At 34.9% G+C, this 19,408-nt stretch overlaps 1 protein-coding gene across 12 annotated transcripts in view; it reads right to left on the bottom strand.

Moving 5' to 3' along the window:
• The window catches only part of LOC145279872 (cytosolic carboxypeptidase 1-like), a 657,874-nt gene that overhangs the window by 211,629 nt on the left and 426,837 nt on the right, over positions 1–19,408 (bottom strand). For all 12 annotated transcript variants that reach the window (XM_080131321.1, XM_080131320.1, XM_080131325.1 and 9 more), the window contains one exon: positions 2,914–3,045. In XM_080131321.1, coding sequence (XP_079987447.1) covers positions 2,914–3,045 — 132 coding nt within the window. The remainder of the gene's footprint in view (positions 1–2,913; positions 3,046–19,408) is intronic.

Genomic DNA, 19,408 nt, shown 5'->3' with positions numbered 1-19,408 from the left:
TTATTCAAATATTTTCTATCCAATCTTAATGAGTGTTACAATGCCACGCGCGCGCACACACACACACACACACACACACACACACACACACACACATATATATATATAACTGACCACCCAGCGTTGCTCGATTGAAAAATAGGCTTAAATATGATATTTGAATTTATGTAGATTTCGCATTTATTATAATAGAGCCTATTATATAACATTATATCGTACTTAATATACAGTAGTCCCCTCAGCTTGGACTGGTCGTAAAATACGCTTGGATATATTTCAATTCATGCAAATTTCGTATTTATTATTACAGAGTCTATTCTCTATCGATTATTATGTTGCAACCAATATATAGTTGTAATATATAACTTGGGTACCATCAGCTAGAATCGAAACCAAAACATACAGGTCCACAACCTTAGTTGTTACTGTGTGAGTTATCGTCAGATAGTTAAAATCTAACCGACTTTAACGTATAATTGTATGCGTATCCGTAAAAAAGCACTTAAAGTCTACTTACGCCTACTAATGTCCATTTTTTTTTTCAATTTTTCTCCTTTAGCTGCTATTTTTACTTATATATAACATTTTTCGTTGAAATATATTTTTCTCTTCCGCTATAATCAATATGATCATATTTATGAAAATTACGTCGGAAAATAACTTCTGTTTCCGGGAATGTTTCTATTAAAATCTTGATAAATATGTCAACTTGAATAAATATGAAAAACTAAAGCCAAAAATATTGTTTTTTTCCGATTAATGAGTGGATATATTGTGAAACAAATTCTCGAACACCATGATCTCGCCTTCGATGCCAATTAATTACCATTCTGAGAGAGAGATAGGGTCGTGTTCAGATATTGGATTATTTATTTATGAAGATATATTCTTCCTTTAATGTGAAGAATTTATTCATAATTTTGAATGTACTAACATTGTAAAACCCAACCAAATATTGGGTTTTATTATATATTTTTATTTGCTTAATAATCTTTTTAGTTTCAACATGAAAACGAGAAATAATGTTTCATTAAACGCAAGTACTTTAGATGTTTTTTAGATTCATTTTTAGATCATAAAACGACAAAACGTTGGAGAAAAAAGAGAATTAAAATCAGCCGAGAACGCCACAAAATGTATATTATATATATATTATTATATATATATATATATGCGCGCACGCGTGTGCGTGTGCGTGTGCGTGTGCGTGTGTGTGTGTCTATATTAGTGGTGGGACGATCAGTAGGAATCAGGATCGTGGATCGAAAAAAGCAGATCTTTTTAGAGTATCGGAATCTGTAGAGGAATCGGAAAAAATTGTGCCTCTTTTCGTATGCCAAAAACGATGCTTTTCATTGTTTTATTGGTTTGTTTTTAGTTAAAACTTAATTTTCCATTCCTCGTATTAGTGATGAAATGATAAATATTTATTTATTTTAAACTGCCAGTAAAACTAAAGTCTATAGGTCGTTTCCATAAATGCATTTTTACGTTTAGGAAATTATATGTACATATTTAATAGTTTTTGCTGTTACTCTTCCCCACAAAACAATTTAAAAAAAAAATCGGAATCGGAAAATATATTGGAACCGTCCCATCACTCGAAAAAGCAAATAGCAGGTCAGAAAATCACCTCTGACTTAATAAACTGAACTGAAATGAATTAGGAAAGAATTCACCACTCTATCATAAAAAAAATCAACGATTGGTGTTGTTTTTTCTTTATGTCATCAGAAATTATGCGTACATACAGGATGACCAAAAAAACACAAAAAACATAGAAAGTATATCTAGAACATATGCTGTAGAGAAAAAAAGCCAAAGACCCTAGTGTTTTAATGTGCTGTTTTGAATATAATAAACTAGTTATGACCAAAGTTTCATTTCATTCTGACAAAACACTATAAAACGGGGCCCGCTTTTATTGGGTCACCAAGTATGTGTACGTGTGTCTGGTGTTTACGATATTTTTAAGGATGATAAAAATACAAACAGCAACACATCTGCAATTAAATAAAACGACATTGGCACATAAGGCACATTCTTATTTAGTAATTCCATTCAATGAAATCTCCCTCCGCTGTAATGACAGTTTCTATTCGAGCCCTAAACGTTCGGCAGGCGCGGGTAAGATGGTCCTCGTTGATATTTTCCATTACTCTGACTATGGCTGCTTTCAGAGAATCTTTGGTGTTCTGGGGATGTCTCTCAACAACGTGCCACACAATAATTTAACGGATTAAGGTCTGAAAAGCTTGGAGGCTACAAGTTGGTAACTTGATTATGAACATGTTTCGCTCACTATTCCTATGTGATGATGCAGAGTTTCTTGGATTTCACTAAACAATTTCTTTGGTTGGTATCAGACATAAACTGGCTTCTCTTCATTACATAGGACTTGTATCGAAGATTCTCATTGAAAGTCCTTCGAATTGTGGTTTCGGAGACACCGAGTCCTTTTGAAATTGACCTCATTGACTTCTTGGGGCTCTCATCGATGATATTCTGAACTTGTTGAATAAACTCGTATGTTCTAATGCTGCCAAAACATTGCTGGTGTTTTTTACATTTGGCAACAGCAAATTTGGCCACCATTATCTACTAACTCTTTGCGAACTTTAAAAAAAATGAATTGGCGACTTTAAGAAATTGTGCGGTTTTCAAATTGCTGTGTTCTGCTATTATTGCAACTAATACAGTATGTTTTTTCAGTTCCTGTGTTAGTTTATTATCTGCTATGATTGATTGTCTGTGCAAAAAGTAAAAATTAATACACAGGAAAAAATTAGTGAAATAACACAAGACACACTATTGTACACAAATAATATACTTAGCTGGTATTCGTGCAAATATGCATAAAAATCATAGAATTACTAGAAGGCGCATTAGAAACAATTAATATATAACGCTTACCTTTGCCGCGATTCTCTCCAAACAACGCTCTTCAGAGAAACATGGAATGCCCCCATTCGTCCGACCGTCAAACTTGCTCACAAAATGTGGGAGTTGTCGCGGAGCTTTCTGATCTTGGTGGTCTAATGCCGACTGAAACATAAAAAAAATCACATCTTTGTTTTTATTCGGTTATTTTCAAACTTCTAATGAATCTAAAACGTTAATATAATATAATGCAATAGTCATGTATCGTATTCAGGTGCTTTATTACAGCTTATGAAAAGTGCACGTATATAGTAAATATGATAACGTACACTTTTAAGGTTAATAAACACCGAGTGGATGATGAATGATAAGCATGCGTGTATGTGTATGAATCGGGGAACCAGCTGTAGTTTTTGGCGAATTTCGGGAAACATTAAGGTTTTAATGGGTGAAGCATATCGTGAGTCAAGAACTGATACATGAAATTTATTCCATGCTTCAGCAATTAATGAACATGAAAAGATCTTGCTGAAGATCACACATGCTATGCTGTTTTTTAAATTTTATTTGATAAATATGTCCACGCGTATATTATTATACGGAGGAAAAAATATGCTCAAGGTTATTGTTGATGAAATATGTTGCGGATGTTTACTGAGTGATTACTATGCATTGTAATTGCAATGAATTCAAGGCCAGAGTATGGCTGATAGGGTTATTCGTTTGGTTTCATGCCTTGAATAGTATCCAGTTGATCAACGTTTTGAAGCTAGATAAGGGTTCCAGACTTACGATAAGTCTAGCTGAATTACAGTTTTAAATAGTTGTCTTTTTGATTTCTATTTATTATTAGCCAAAAAGTAACTTTGCCTTTATTCCAGTTCACACAAAAGGCGAGTTCAACAAGATAAGTTGTTTGAAGATGCTGGCTTCCTGAACTACGGGATTTCAAATGGAAAGCAAGAAACAAAATGATGTTCAGTGAGTTTTATCTAAACGACTGTTTTCAAATGTGAAGTATATCTCTTCAGCTTTCAGTTAGTGTCGAATAATCAGGGTAGAAATATGGATTGTTTTGTCACCTACTTTTTGTAGTCATATATATATAATGAGTTTTCTTTTTTATATCATATATATATAATGAGTTTTCTTTTTTATATCATATATATATATAATGAGTTTTCTTTTTTATATCATATATATATATATATATATATATATATATATATATATATATATATATATATATAATGAGGTTTTTTTTTAGCGGCGGCGCAAAATTTTAATTTACAACACGATTTTTTTATTGCAGATTTAGCAAATAGCAGTTATTTGACGTCTAGCTTCACTTGGGAATTCATCATGTGGTTTCAGTATGAATTCATCATGTGGTTTCAGTATGACGAGCCACATGCCACACAGCACGCGATATGATTAACTTACTGTGAGGAATATTTAATGAACGAATAATTTAATGAAATGGACCTGTCAACTGGCCACATCGTTGGTGTAATTTAATTCCATTAAACTATTTTCTCCGGAAACGTAAAAAGTCCCATATCTACGCATACAAATCAGACACAATAGACTACATGGAAGACAACATTCAAAACGTTATTGTCGACATATAACCTAATTTGATGCGTAGAGTTGTGAAAATTTAATCTCTTGATTACGCAATATACGAGCGAGTCGACAAGGCCAGGTGCTCGAAATTGTATGTAAATTATAAATGCAAAAAAAATGAATCTTTGGGATAAACCTCATATTTGTATAATAAAAATATTTTTTTCTAGGATTTATTTAAATTTAAAACACATTTTATCTATCTATCTATCCGCACACACACACACACACACACACACAACACACACACACACACACACACACACACACACACACACACACACACACACACACACACACACACAAGAGTTTCGTCCCAAAAGTAAAGCCGCTTATTTTTGTAATTAGAAGAGTTGAATAGTTACAATAACAGGAGTGATATCTTTAAAACGTGCAACCTTTCATACTTAAGAATTTATTTTTCTACATAGTCAGTACCATTTTTAATGAACTTTTTTCAGCGATGAACGACGGCTTTATCATACAAGGGTTGTTTCAAAAGTAAAACCTCCTATTTTTACTCAAATAGTTGAAGAGCTACGAGCAGGGGAGTAATAGCATTTTGTGCCCCGAAACTTTTTTTACAAAGTCATTAACTCAATAGACTTTTGCAAGGAATTCAATGACGCATATCTATTCTGATACACACTCATAATAGGAGTTGCTTACTTATAGTCTCACGCCGTCAGCATCAGCAACAGAGAGATGAAACCTTCAGGTCATAAACGCATAACTTCAGCCATCATAACAATGTAATTTGCAATCCTTTCCGATCCATTCGGACGGAATAAAAGTAGGAGGCATTACTTTTGAACGCCACCTATATATATATATGTATATATATATATATATATATATATATATATATATATATATATATATATATATGTATGTATGTGTGTGTGTTTGTTTGTTTCTATATTTCTATATCAATGTATATGATTTTAATTCATGTGTATGTATATGATTACGTGTATGTGGTTTTACAGCAATGACTCCGAATAAATGATAATCATTTTTATGCGTCTTTTGCTGCGCCTCATCGATAAGTTTCGTTGCCAGAACCGCGGGAAGTTCGGTAAACATTCAGACGACAAAGACAAAAAAGTCACCGCAGTCGGCAACGCGGCACTGCATAACTTGGCTTCTGCTCCCATACACAACCATTGGACACATTTTTCTTCGCTATTTGGTTTTATTTTGCGGGTTGAAACCGTGCCAACGAAGTGAAAACAAGATTGTGATCGCAACAAGATAGAAGATACGAACAAAACAAGAACTAAAAAATACACCTAAGGTAAAAGACAAGGAGAGCTAACAAGAAAAATAGGGCTCTTTGTTTGTAAAAGTTTTGCTTAAATATTTCATGAAACCAGTTTATGATCTTAGAAAAAGTACCCAATATATGAATGATTGGACCTATGCTTAAAACATGGATATACATATAATAAAAGATGCGAAAAGATGTAGCAGTTGGCATTTTGAAAATCTTATTTTAATAATCTCTATCATCCAGTTTACAATTGTAATAAATCTATTACAAATGGAAATTTCGTATCTGTATTTCTGAAATGGAAACTATACTACTATTTCAATATTGCATTATATTTTGTCACTATATGCCACTATATTTTGATACTATATGTCACTATATGTTGGCGGTATATGTCATAAGATTTTGGCAGTATATGTCACTATATTTTTACACTATATCACTATATTTTGACACTATATGTCACTATATTTTGGCATATGTAACTATATTTTAGCAGTATATGTCACTATATGTTGACACTATGTTTGTCACTATATTTTTACACAATATGTCAATATATTTTGACACTATATGTCACTATAATTTTGAAACTACATGTCATTATATTTTGAAACTACATGTCAATATATTTTTACACTATATGTCACTATATTTTGACACTATATGTCACTATAATTTTGAAACTACATGTCATTATATTTTGAAACTACATGTCAATATATTTTTACACTATATGTCACTATATTTTGACACTATGTCACTATAATTTTGAAACTACATGTCACTATATTTTGAAACTACATGTCAATATATTTTGACACTATATGTCACTATATTTTGACACTATATGTCACTATATTTTGACACTATATGTCACTATATTTTGACACTATATGTCACTATATTTTGGCAGTACATTTCACTATATTTTGACACTATTGTTCGTGTTCGTTCGTCCTTCGAAGTCGAAGATGACCATGACATCATTGAGTAAAAGTAGTGTTTTTGTGCTTCCGGAGATGACTTGTAAGGCCGATCCGGGCATGGAAGGCTCTCCCACAAGTTGAACAGTGGTGAGTACGTGTTGTGAGGACAGAGCTTGTTGCTCTAGCTTTGCGGGTTGTACGCTTCTTTACTGCTTTGAGGGGTTTTCTGTCTTTAGCTGTTTCAGCTCCTTTGTTGATGAGGTGACGCCAATGAGGTCTGTCTGATGCAAGCGATTCCCAGGACTCGGTACTGATGTTGAAGTCTTTTAGGGAGACTTTGGGGTTGTCCTTAAAGCGTTTTCTTGATGCTCCGACTGAACGCTTGCCTTGGCACAGCTCGCCATCCAGGAGTTTTGGGATTCTTTCATCTGGCATGCGGGAGACGTGACCTGCCCATCTCAGTTGGGTCGTTCGAATGGTAGTAGTTATGCTGGAAAGATTAGCACTTTTCAGGACCTCTGTATCAGGGACTTTGTCTTGCCATCTGACATGGAAGAGATTTCGGAGACATCTCAGGTGGAAGTGGTTCAACGTTTTTTCGTGCCTTCTGTAGGTAGTCCAGGTTTCTGAGACACAGAGAAATGTGGTGAGGACAACTGCTCTGTAAACCTTCGCTTGGTGTCAATGCTGATTCCTCTCCTTTCCCAGACTTTGCTTCTGAGTCTCCCGAATGCGGTGCTTGCCTTAGCGCATCTGTTGTTGATTTCGAGATTGATTGTGGGTGTCCGAGATAGGGTGCTGCCCAGATATGTGAAGGTCTCAACCGCTTGAAGGTTCTGTCCCTTGACTGAGATACTTGGCTCATGATACAGATTTCTGGGAGCTGGTTGGGACATAATTTCGGTCTTTTTGGTGCTAATTGTGAGGCCGAAGTTGTCATAGGCTGCAGAGAATTTGTTCATCTGGTCTTGCATTTCTCGCTCGTTGCTGTCATCATCAAAAAGAAAGTCACTCAGCACTGCTTCCTTCACCTTTGTCACAGCCTGCAGTCTCCTTGGGTTAAACAGCTTTCCATCTGTTCTGAATTTAATGTTGATGCCTGGTGACTGGTCGCTGAAAGCGTCAAATAGCATTGCAGAAAACTTCAAGCTGAACAGTGTAGGGGCAAGGACACAGCCCTATTTAACTCCATTTGTTACCGGAAAAGCCTCCGATGGGTCACCGTCGTCAAGGACGCCTTTATGGAATTGACGAAATATTGTGATGAAAGTACTTGGGCAACCGAATTTCTTCATTATTTTCCACAGAGCATCCCAACTGACTGTGTCAAATGCCTTGGTCAAGTCGATAAAAGTTGTGTAAAGGTCTCGGTGCTGATCGATACATTTCTCTTGAAGCTGACTAGCGGCAAATATCATGTCAGTAGTCCCCCGACCGGCGCGGAAACCACATTGACTCTCCGGCAGGAGTCCCTGTTCCAGGTGACCAAGTAAGCGGTTAGGGAGGATGCGAGCCAAGATCTTTCCTGCTATGGACAGGAGAGAGATACCTCGATGGTTATCGTAGGATTGGTGATTTCCTTTTCGCTTATAGATGTGAACGATTGTGACGTCTTTAAACTCTTGTGGTAGTTGTCTCTTCCTCCACATGATCTGATACAAGCAGATCAGCTGCTCCCGCAAGGCTGCACCACCGGACTTGTAAACCTCAGCTGGGATGGTATCTTGATCTGGAGCTTTTCCACTGGTTGACTGCTGAATGGCTTTGCTGACTTCTTCGATTGATGTGGGTTGTAAAGCTGCTGATTGATGGGGACTTGGGGGAGACGTTCAATTGCTATATCATTGATGGCTCCAGGGCGATTAAGCACTTTGTTGAAATGGTCAGCCCATCTGTTGAGGATCTCCTTCTTTCCCGTGAGTAGAGTTGAGACGTCGTCACTGAGCAGAGGAAAGGATCCCGAAGAATGTGGTCCGTAAACTGCCCTTAGTGCATCGTAAAAATTCTTTGTATCGTGTTTGTCTGCGTAGCCTTGGATTTCATCTACCTTGGCACTGAGCCAGGAATCCTGCATTGAACGCAGCTTGGATTGGACTTTGTTGCGCATGTTAGAGAATGCAGTTTTCTTCGCCACACAAGGTGGGTCATTTTGATGCGCTCTTAGCAGGCTGTGTTTTTCCTGTAACAAGTTGTGAATCTCAGAATCATTCTCGTCAAACCAGTCCTGGTGGTGTTTGGTGGCAGGACCTAGAACGTCAAGAGCAGCAAAGAGAACAACATCTCTGAAGGATGTCCAGCTCTCTTCAACGCCGTTGTGATTGAGATTGAAGCAAGTTTACTATGTATGCTGCTCTGGAATTCCTCTGCTGTTTTAGGACATTTAAATTTGGCTGTATTGAGCCTCTTGGCTGTTTTTTACCCTGGGGCCTTCTCTTTGGTTGGATGAAGAAGTTGAACTTGGAGATGATGAGGCGGTGGTCGGTCCGACAATTAGCCCCGCACATGGCTTTGGTCAGTCTCACGTCCTGCCTGTCCTTGACTCTGGTAATGACAAACTCAATTTGATGCCAGTGACGAGAGCGTGGATGCATCCATGTGGTTTTATTGCGATTTGGGAGGCGGAACATAGTGTTTGTGATGTTGAGATCAGGTGACGCACAGGTTCTAAGGAGGAGGAGTATGTTGCTATTGGATTTGCCTACTCCATGCTTTCCAATGATGTTGTGCCAGGCTTGATGATCTGTACAGACACGTGCATTGAAGTCGCCAAGAATTACAAGCTTCTCCGACTGAGGGACTGAGGAAATGAGAGAGTCCAGCTCTTCATATAACTAATCTTTGACCTCATCAGGGTTAGTCATCGTTGGGGCACAGGCACTGACCAGCGTAACGCTGGTGTTGCATCCAAGAGGTAACTGCATTTTCATTAGTCTGTCGTTGATACCTTCAGGAATGCTTGCTAGTTTTGGTACGTGAGTTGTTTTGATAGCAAAACCCACACCAGCTTCATGCCGCTCCTCAGCACTACGCCCACACCAGAAGAAGGTGTGGCCTCCACCAGTTTCGGTTAGTTGGCCTTTGTCTGCAAAACGAGTCTCATTTAGGGCTGCAATGTCAATATTGTAGCGAGCAAGCTCACGAGCTACAAGCGCTGTTCGTCTTTCAGGTCGATTTGTTTTTGCATTGTCGAGCAGAGTTCGGACATTCCACGATGCTAGAGTAAGCACCTTTGTTTTCTTTTTTCTTTTGTTTCGACCGCTTAAGAGGAATCCCCATCAGCCACGGTATGCTGGCCAGGGTTTGGTGAAGCAAGATATTTTTAGGGCACCTTTTCTAGCCCCGTCCTCATTCTACGGAGGCGAGCAGAGCGATCCTAAAGAGGGCTGCTCGGTCACTCAGGAGGCTGCCGGACCCACCACTGCCTCAGTCCAGTGAGGAACCACCACGTGTCCTGAATCGCCTACGTGTAGGTTCACAGCTACAGCTTCCAGTGTATCCACACCTACTGCTTCGCTGTTTCCCTGTCGCCACAGGACTTGAAGTTAACAAAAAGTCGGTGTCATGACTTACGCTTGACTTGGATTAAAGTGAGGGATACTTGCACAGGATCAGCCTCACTCTTTCTTCCTGATGCGCCGGTTCCAGTGGCAGGACTGTGTCAAGACGGCTGGGAACGAATAAGGATGCAGGCGTTGTCGGAAGAAGATTGGTCTGTCTTCCTACCACCTCCGGATTTTCTGTTGGGGTTTACTCCCTTAGCCTTTGTCTTTCCCAAGACAGCCACAAGACAGTGGAACTATTTGACCCATAGCTGGGGGTTGGTTCACCAGGGCATATCCACACGATGGTGGGCCTGCATGTCACATGTCTGGGAGCCAACCTCCTCCGAGTCCTTGTAGTTTAGCCTGAGGCCGCAGGGTGCTCAGTTTCCATGTTTCGGTGCATGGAACAACTACATAGGGCTAGCAGATGGAGAGGTTGTATACTGACAGAGAGAGACTTACGCATTTGGCTCCTTTTTTCACGTAAATGCTAGCCAGCGGTGTTAGCTGAGAGCAAGAGATGATAAGCACATCTACTAATACGACTACAACTACACACTAGACGCATCACACCGCCATTTGAAACAATTTGGCACTATATGTCACTATATATTGAAACTGTATGTATGTCACTATATTTTGAAACTATATGTTCCTATATTTTGACATTATATGTCTTTATATTTCGACACGAGAGTTCACCATATTTTGATACTATATGTCACTATATTTTTGCCGCATATGTCACTAGATTTTGGCCTTATATGTCACTTCATTTTAGCACTATATGGCACTATATTTTTGTACTAAATCTCACTATATTTGGAAGTCTATTCTACTATATTTTGGCACTATATGTCACTCTATTTTTACACTGTATGTCACTATATTTTGACAATATATGCCACCATATTTTGGCACTTTATGTCACTATGTTTTGGTATTATATGCCACTATATTTCGACACTATATGTCACTATATTTTGACACTATATGTCACTATATTTTGACACTATATTTTTAGTGCTTAATTTAGTTTCTTATACTATTGCAGACTTTTAACGCTCAATTATGGGGGTAGAAATGACAAATAGATGTGAATTATTTTTGTTGGCTGTCTATTTACTTCTCTATATATTTTACACATCATAATTAACTAGTCGGACTTGTACGTCAGACCGAAGACACAGGAAAGTTATGCTCCCAACTTTTAACTTCGTATAAATATTTTTCATGTTTTACTTTGTTGTAACTATGAATTTCTTTATTTAACATATATTTTTTCTTAATTAAATTGTAAATAAAATTTAAACGCCATTATTAGTTCAAAACAATGAAATTATCCTCGCAGCCATGTATTTACGTTGAGACAAGAGGAAAAATGTAATATTAGAAAGATCCAAAATACCGTGAAAATGTATTTTAGATATTAAATCATTTTTATGGCTCGATATCGTCTCGCAATAAAATGCTCAAAACATTAACTAAAATTAATAAACATTTGAGCCATAACTTGATTATTAACAAAAATCTTTCTCATTTACTACTATAGATAAATATTGAAATGTTGTTAATTTCGAGAGAAATTCAATCAGCTATTATTATTAAATGTAAACATAAAGAAAGAAAAAAGAAAAAAACACTTTAACTTTTTACTTCTAATATAAAAATTGGCCACAATTGGTGAAAATCAATTTTATATCTCTAATGAAAGAAACATTTGACCACAAGTGTTAAATATTTATCCAAGAAATCAAACAATATCGTGAAACGGAACAATTTATTATATTAAAATCCAAATAATAATTGAATTAAAAAAAGCAACAATAACAAATAATAGTTAATTTATAAAATATTATTTTTGAAGATATCACACAAATAGAAGCAGTATATAAAATGGTGCGTCGATTGTGTAAAGTTAACTTGACAGAAGGTATTTTCACTTTACTTTAAATGTAAGGAATTGGTCCAAATTTAGCATTTATTCATTTACAAATGTTATTGAGGTCATTTTAGTTAACACTCTTCAAGAAATTTTTTAAACATATTTTCTATATAAGATATCAACTTAATAAATGCAAAACTTTTCGTTTATTGTGGTTATTTATTTTTCTTCTCATTATTTTCCCTAATATTTTTTAGTTGAAATTTGTCTTAATTAAGTTGAAAGATCTTATCATATACGAAAAACTGTATTAATACTATTAAATTTTATATTTCAAGACAAATTTTTAGGGTTTCAAATTTTAAAATATAGACAAAAATAAAACGCATTAACAAAATAAGTTAAAACAATTTTTACTCAATACATCTTTGTTTTTTTGCGTTTTTTGTGTTTTTTATAATTTTTATTGTATCATTGTATCATTTTAGTTATTTAGATTATTATTCTCATCTTAGTTGTTATTTTCACGATGATTCGGCCGATGTTACCTTAGATTTTCTTATGAGTATATTTTTTCGAACTTGAAGATTTTGATTTTGAACTAGGAAACATATAGGGAATTCCGAACTGAAAAAAAAATCATTAAATTTATGAGAAGGAAGATTGTTCTTGTGTAACGTTGTACAAAATTACACACGGAAACCAGCATGTTATGACTGCAGTCGTAAAGTAGACAAAGAATAGAAAATAATTTCAACTCGTTTTTTTTTGTAACAATGGCATTCATTTTCTCATAGTTACAGCGGTGACGTCACTTGCGTGATATCGAACGTTCTTTATGCTTCTCACCTGATCTCGAACGTTATTCATGCCTCTCACGTAATCTCGAACGCTAATCCCGTCTCTAGCGTGATCTCCCTTTTCAAGTTTTTAATTTTCCCTACCAGTGGCGTCATCTTTTATGCATCTGCATACGCACGTCCCCGCTATGTTACACTCGTTCCATGCGCTATAACGGGTTGGATATTTTATTTTTTTTCATTCTTATTTGTTATCGCACGTAAACTAAATGGAACATTCAACATCCAAAAAGGCTGTCAGTTAAAAGCTATTCTTAATCAACGCTTTTAACCGTAACGAAACGGATTCATGCTGATATAAAGGTTTCCAGGTTCGAAAAAGAACAAAGTCAGGAGATACATTGGCTGAAACGTTTGAAAATAACAACCAAATCGAGAATAGTAGTTCGAATATTTCAAGTAATACGAACTGCTAATTCTCCTCGGAGAAAATCTTAAACATAATTAATTGTGTGTATTTTCAAATTATTTCAATTGATTCTTAATGGGATACAACTTATAATGTTCATTACAATCATTTTTTTTATATTTGTCTTTAATTAATGTTACTGCCATTGAAGCTGCACGTGAAATTGTTTTGTTGCAATAGTTCAAAGTACAGCTCACTTACCATTCGTTTTCACACTTCAAAAATAGGAATTCTCATCTCAACATAAGGATCCATGGCGAAACAGATATAAGTCATATACGTTTTAAGGAAAAGTTTTCTAAAATTTGAAGGTTCAGTCTTCAGTACGTGCAAAACTAAGAATGACATTTCGTTTCTGAATTTTTTAGACGAGGATTGGTTATTCGTATTATTAGGATGCTTCAGACTACTGTTCTTATTTTGAGTATCATTTTTACAAAGTCCTGGTTGGAGGTACGAGAGCATGCTACTCCCGTGAAGTAAATAAAGTGCTTCGTCTCAAATTTCGTTCAGGTTTCCGAGTATAACAGAAACATTCTCAAATTTGGCAAGATACACCTGAACAAGGTCAGAGGTTACATCGGCTGAAATGTTGTACAAATGACAGTTCGAAAATCCAAATAATACGACTTGCAAATTACTTATGATTTCTATGCCGTCATCGCTGACAGAATTAGAACAAACTACTCATGTGGATTAAATAAAAGGCTCCGTTCAAAATTTCGTAAAGATTCCCTAGTTCGACATAAAGATTACCAAGTTCGAGAATACACAGCTGAAAAGGGTCAGAGGTTGCATCAGCCGCAATGTTGCGAGAATAACATTCAATGGTGAAAACAGTAGTTCGAATAATCTAAGTAAACATGTATTATTGAAAGTGTCAGGATTAACCCTTGTTGTCTTAAGCATCAACTGGAGTTTGTGTTTATCCGCCTTCAGCTAAAGCAAGGTTAGACACGAGATCAGTATATAGTTGGGAATTGAAAACTCTCATATATAAATAAGGGGGTTGGTTCACTGCCAACGTCTTAGTTCAAGCAATCCTAGCTTTAAAGCCTGATTTTTTTTCGTTCTCTTTTTTCGTTGTTTACTTTTATTCTGCTCAGTTGTGATTATTTTTTTTTTTTTAGTTATTTCGGTATAGAAGTGGTAGCGGTTGTTAACTTCCTGCTTGTCATAGTTTTCTTATGTCGGTGCTCCTTTTAAGTTAGGTTCTCCATCCACCTCCTCGCTTGCCCTCTTATATATATTCTCCTCGTCTTTTCCCCGCCACCGAATTCGCTCCGTTTCTCCTCTCCCTCTCTTGTTCTCTCTTTTTTTTCTCCTTTAACATTTACCATATAGCAAAGTTTTAAAGCCCTCCCCCCCTCTTCAGCTTATTTGTGTTGTTCACTTCCCGGACCATTGATGTTGCTACCGTCTGCAATGATGATTACCGTTCGACAAAGTTTTCGCTTTTTATATTTTATTTACAGCCGTTCTATTTATATTTCACCTTTATCGCTTGAAAATGCGAGCCCCTCCATCACGTTTCTATCTTTTTCTCTCCCTTTCTTCCATTTATATATCGAGCGTGTACTATATCCACCACAGTGTTATTTGCACTACTTTTTGACTGTTTGCTTTATATACTACTATTCCTTGCTTTTACCGCTATCTTGGCATTTGGTTTGGTGATTTCTTTATGCTAAACTGTTGTCTTTATTTTTATTACAAATTTCTGTTGTTGCTGTTGCTGTTGTCTCGTCTTAACTTCCGGTCTTTGATCAATAGTTCTGCAAAAATTTGATGGCTTATCATAACATTTACTAATCGTTCTTTATTGCAGCTTACCTCTTTATAATATTACGTCATATATTTTTTAGTCTTCCTATTATTTTTACTTCTTTGATATATACGGACTTTCTTTTTTCTTTTTCAACCTTCCGTTCATCTTTGCTCTTTCATCATATTTGCCCATTTCCTAAAACTAGACACCGCCATAAATGGCCGAAAAATCAAGTTGTTGTTGTTTTTTAAAACGAAATTACATTTATTAAAAACCATGATTTCTGAGTAACTTTTTTTTCCAGAAAGATAAAACCCTGAATTTTATCATATAGAAAACAGAATAATGTAAAACTTTTTCTACTATTTTTAATTAAATTTGAAATGTTAAATTTTCCCAAAAAGTTAACAATTAACATTTTTTGTCTTGCACAAAAAACGTACATAAATATTTAAAAAAAAAAAAGGTTTTTGAAATAATTAATTCATTTATTTGTTGTCTAACTAAGATTTAGGGTGATTTTCTATGAGAATATGCAAAGATATTATAATATTAGTACCTGGATTTCAAATAATTCCACTTATTCATATAGGCAACCAGTTACTTCGCGTCGATCTAGACAATGTTTACGTTTGTATATAATAAAAAGCAAACTATGGAAAACCAAACAGGCCAAAAAAACTTATTTTCAGTAACGAAAATTTCAATGTATTATTAACGCTGAGGCTGGCCAGTACCAGATGGGTGACCATTTGTATGAGCTTGGTTTTTAATATGTATGTGTGTGGGGGCCAGGCTCCCCAAAATGGGTGGGCAATTTAAAGCAGAATAAAAAAAAATATGTCAGCGCGTTTGGTCTACCGTAGTCGAAAGGCGGCAAATATTTTCAAACGGGATCGAAAAAACGATATTTTTAACACAAAGGGCACAATATTTATCGATTTTTTGTATCGATTCTTCAAAGCATTTCCTGTTAAATAATGGTCGTGCATTATTCGGCTCGCTAAAAAAAATTGTTAATTTATTTATCAAAGATTTAATAAAAAATTTTTTTTCGTATAAATATTTTTAAAAATTGAGGGGGGGTGCTTAACTTAATTATTTTACTTAACATATTCACTGAATTTCACACTTCAAAACTCCAAAGCGGAATAATTATACACAATCGAATTTCTGATATTCAGACGTCAAAATAAGGTATGCAAACAATTTTTTTTTAAATCTATAATCCTGTCCCTTACAACAAGACAATATGTTTTGTTCAGTTTCAGATGATTATTTTAAGCATATTTGGAACCCCCTCAAAACAAGGGGGGGTTGTAAGCAAAAACATATATATATATATATATATGTGTGTGTGTGTATATATATATATATATATATATATATATATCGTTTATGAAAAATAAGTACACTGTTATAAAGTTCATTCTTCTCTTAATAATCGCTGAAAATTTCGTATTTATTGGATAATTACCTGATATTTGGTAGATTTTAAAAAAGACGGTCCGTCAAAAAGTATTTACCTGCCCCACCCCAAGTTTTGGCGGTGCCTACCTAAAACACGTGTAGCTTGAAAATTAAAAAGAAAAGCTACCGCTTACACGAGACGAAAATGAAGACTGAACAGCTTCGAAGTGCATGCATTATTTCGCATACGTTTTTTTTCTTTCTTTTTTTTTTCAGTGAAAAAACTTGTGTTTGTTAGGAACTTTCAAAACGCCACAGACTTTCAAAACGCCACAGACTTTAATATAAGTTAATATCATCATCATATTTTTGTGCCATTTAAAAAAGAAGCCTAAAATAAATTAGTATTTTTTCAGCATATGAAAATAATGAAAATGCGAGATTAAATCGGGTTTACATTATTGACGCCATAAAACAAAGTTTCTATGCATACACCATTTTGAAAGTGTACACATACCCATATGCAATAAATCTAGTAAAATCAACTGATTGTCAGATTTTCATAGAATTTTCGATACTTATTCTCTTTTAAATTAATTCATATTATGCAGTTCAGGGAAAATCTTTACCCCCACATATTTCATTTGACGAAATTTGAACAAAATATATTGAAATCGACAGCATGTCAAAATATTATTTTGTTGTTTCTGTATAAACATCATATATTTTTATTTAAATATAATTCGTAAATAGAAAATGAAAATAAATTCAATTGTATGTTTTGTAAAAAAAAATTACACTATTTCTCACTAATATATGATATAGTCAATTGAATTAGGATAAAAACAGTCTCTAAAAGATTGAAATAATTCTGAATTAATTCTGGAAATGTCAAATGTAGAAATTACAATTATAAAAAATATTTAACTATAATATCAATATGACTATTGGCAATTTTAAAATAGCAAATTTAACATCAATTTGAAAATATTTAATTGTAAATACCTTTGTTAATTATTGTTGATAAAAATTGAGTTTAACATTTTCTTACCAAGAAATTTATTGAAACTGTAAAGTATCAAATTTTACACGTTAGCCTGTGATGTTTTTATCTGGTTTTGGTAGAGACTATCTTGGATTATTTTTGTACATAGCCAACAATTGTACCGACATTAGATATGCATTGGCGTGTAAAAGTTATGTTTTAGCGAAAGAAGAAAATGAAGACTTTATATGGTATATATAATCTTGAGGGACTATTGTGGGAGATAAAACATCAAGATGTGATTCGAACAAACACTAACAAAAAAATGGTTGTTTATTTTCTTTTCCCAATTTGTTTGAATACGCTCTTTCGCTATCACTTCTTAAAGCTAACAATTTTTAATCTCCAAATCTAACAAAATTATAATTATTAATTTGGAGTTGAAAAGGTAAAAAAACGGCTTTTAGAAAAGCATTATGTCGCTACTGTTGTTCAATACTTAGAGAAAGCTTCGTATAGTTAACACAATTGTTGACGCCACAGATTGTGTGCTCCTTTCTTCATCTTTCGTTGGAGGATCCTAGTGTGTGTAATTCGATTTTTGGTTCTTCTATAGAATTTAGTAATTTTCTGGATTTAATTGTTTTATATTTTAATTTTCTTTCTTTCTTTTTTATTCTTTGTATTTTTCTTTATCTGTGTTTCCTTTCTTTTTCATTTTCTTTTATTTTTTTATTCTTCGGTAATTATATATTTCAATCAGTTTTGTGTACCTTTTCGTTTCTTGCTTTTCATTTTCTCTCACTATATATGTATCCTCTGCAACAGAGCTTGCCGATCCAGGATAGGCCCGCTCAATCACAGCTGACGCTGCAATTCGCCAACGGACTAATCTAAAGCGCAGAACTCTATTTTTCCCTGAGACAGACGGATGTCAATAAAAACTTCCTCCTTAGTTTCTAAACGTATTTTAAGTACTTGTTTCCATGTATTAGTTTCATTTAAGTTCTTCCGATACTTCATTTTCGTGTACTTGCTTTTTCTTATTTCCTTTTCGCGTTTTCCCTATTGTTTCCTTTCCATTTACTTGTTAACTCGCTTCTTTACCGCATGCATTTCCATTTCCCTGCGAGTCATTTCCTTTCTTTCGTTTTCATTGTTCGTATTTTCCTCGTTTGTTTCTTTTTTTTCATTTTTCATTTCTTTTGTTTCTTTTATTTGTTTACATCTCTTCTATTTATGTGCAATTATCATTGTCTCCATATTAAACAACTATTTGATTTACTTTTATTTTCGTCGTTTTGTTTACTTTTCTTACACTGATTCTCATTTTATTACCTCCTCCAAGCAGGTTATGTTTGCGGGTGAATGTCACTATGTTTGTTTTTGTATAATCTGGAGTCCACGTCGCTTGATCAATCGTCACCAAACCTAATCAAAATATCATCAATGATCTAACGCAAGCCTGATTTTAGTTTGGGATATCGATTTAAAGGTTTAGGTTTAAATCACGGTTTAGGTTTAGACCATTTTCATTATGGAGCTAATGCTAACCACCGTGCAAACTTTCAACCTGATCAGTAAATTAGTCTTGATTTATTAAGGTTTTCACAACATAATTTCGAGAATACTTGAATCAATATGAGAAGTAAGGTCCAGATAAAAATTGCAAACATAAATTTTTTAACGAGTAAGTAGGCTCTGCCTATCGCCCGGATTTCACATTCCTTCTTTGTCAAGTAGTCAGACGCAAAAATACCCAGTGCTTGGCCTTGATTCTTGACTAGGCCAACGAACGCCGTCCCCGTAATTGCTTCTTCCCCCCCATTGGTTTTCATTCC

The sequence above is a fragment of the Euprymna scolopes genome, chromosome 7 (assembly GCF_053919585.1).
Source record: "Euprymna scolopes isolate OS-2025 chromosome 7, ASM5391958v1, whole genome shotgun sequence".
In the NCBI taxonomy this organism is placed as follows: Eukaryota; Metazoa; Mollusca; class Cephalopoda; order Sepiida; family Sepiolidae; genus Euprymna; species Euprymna scolopes.
Note: the sequence above shows the minus strand (reverse complement) of the source record. Positions and strands in the feature narration are given on the sequence as shown.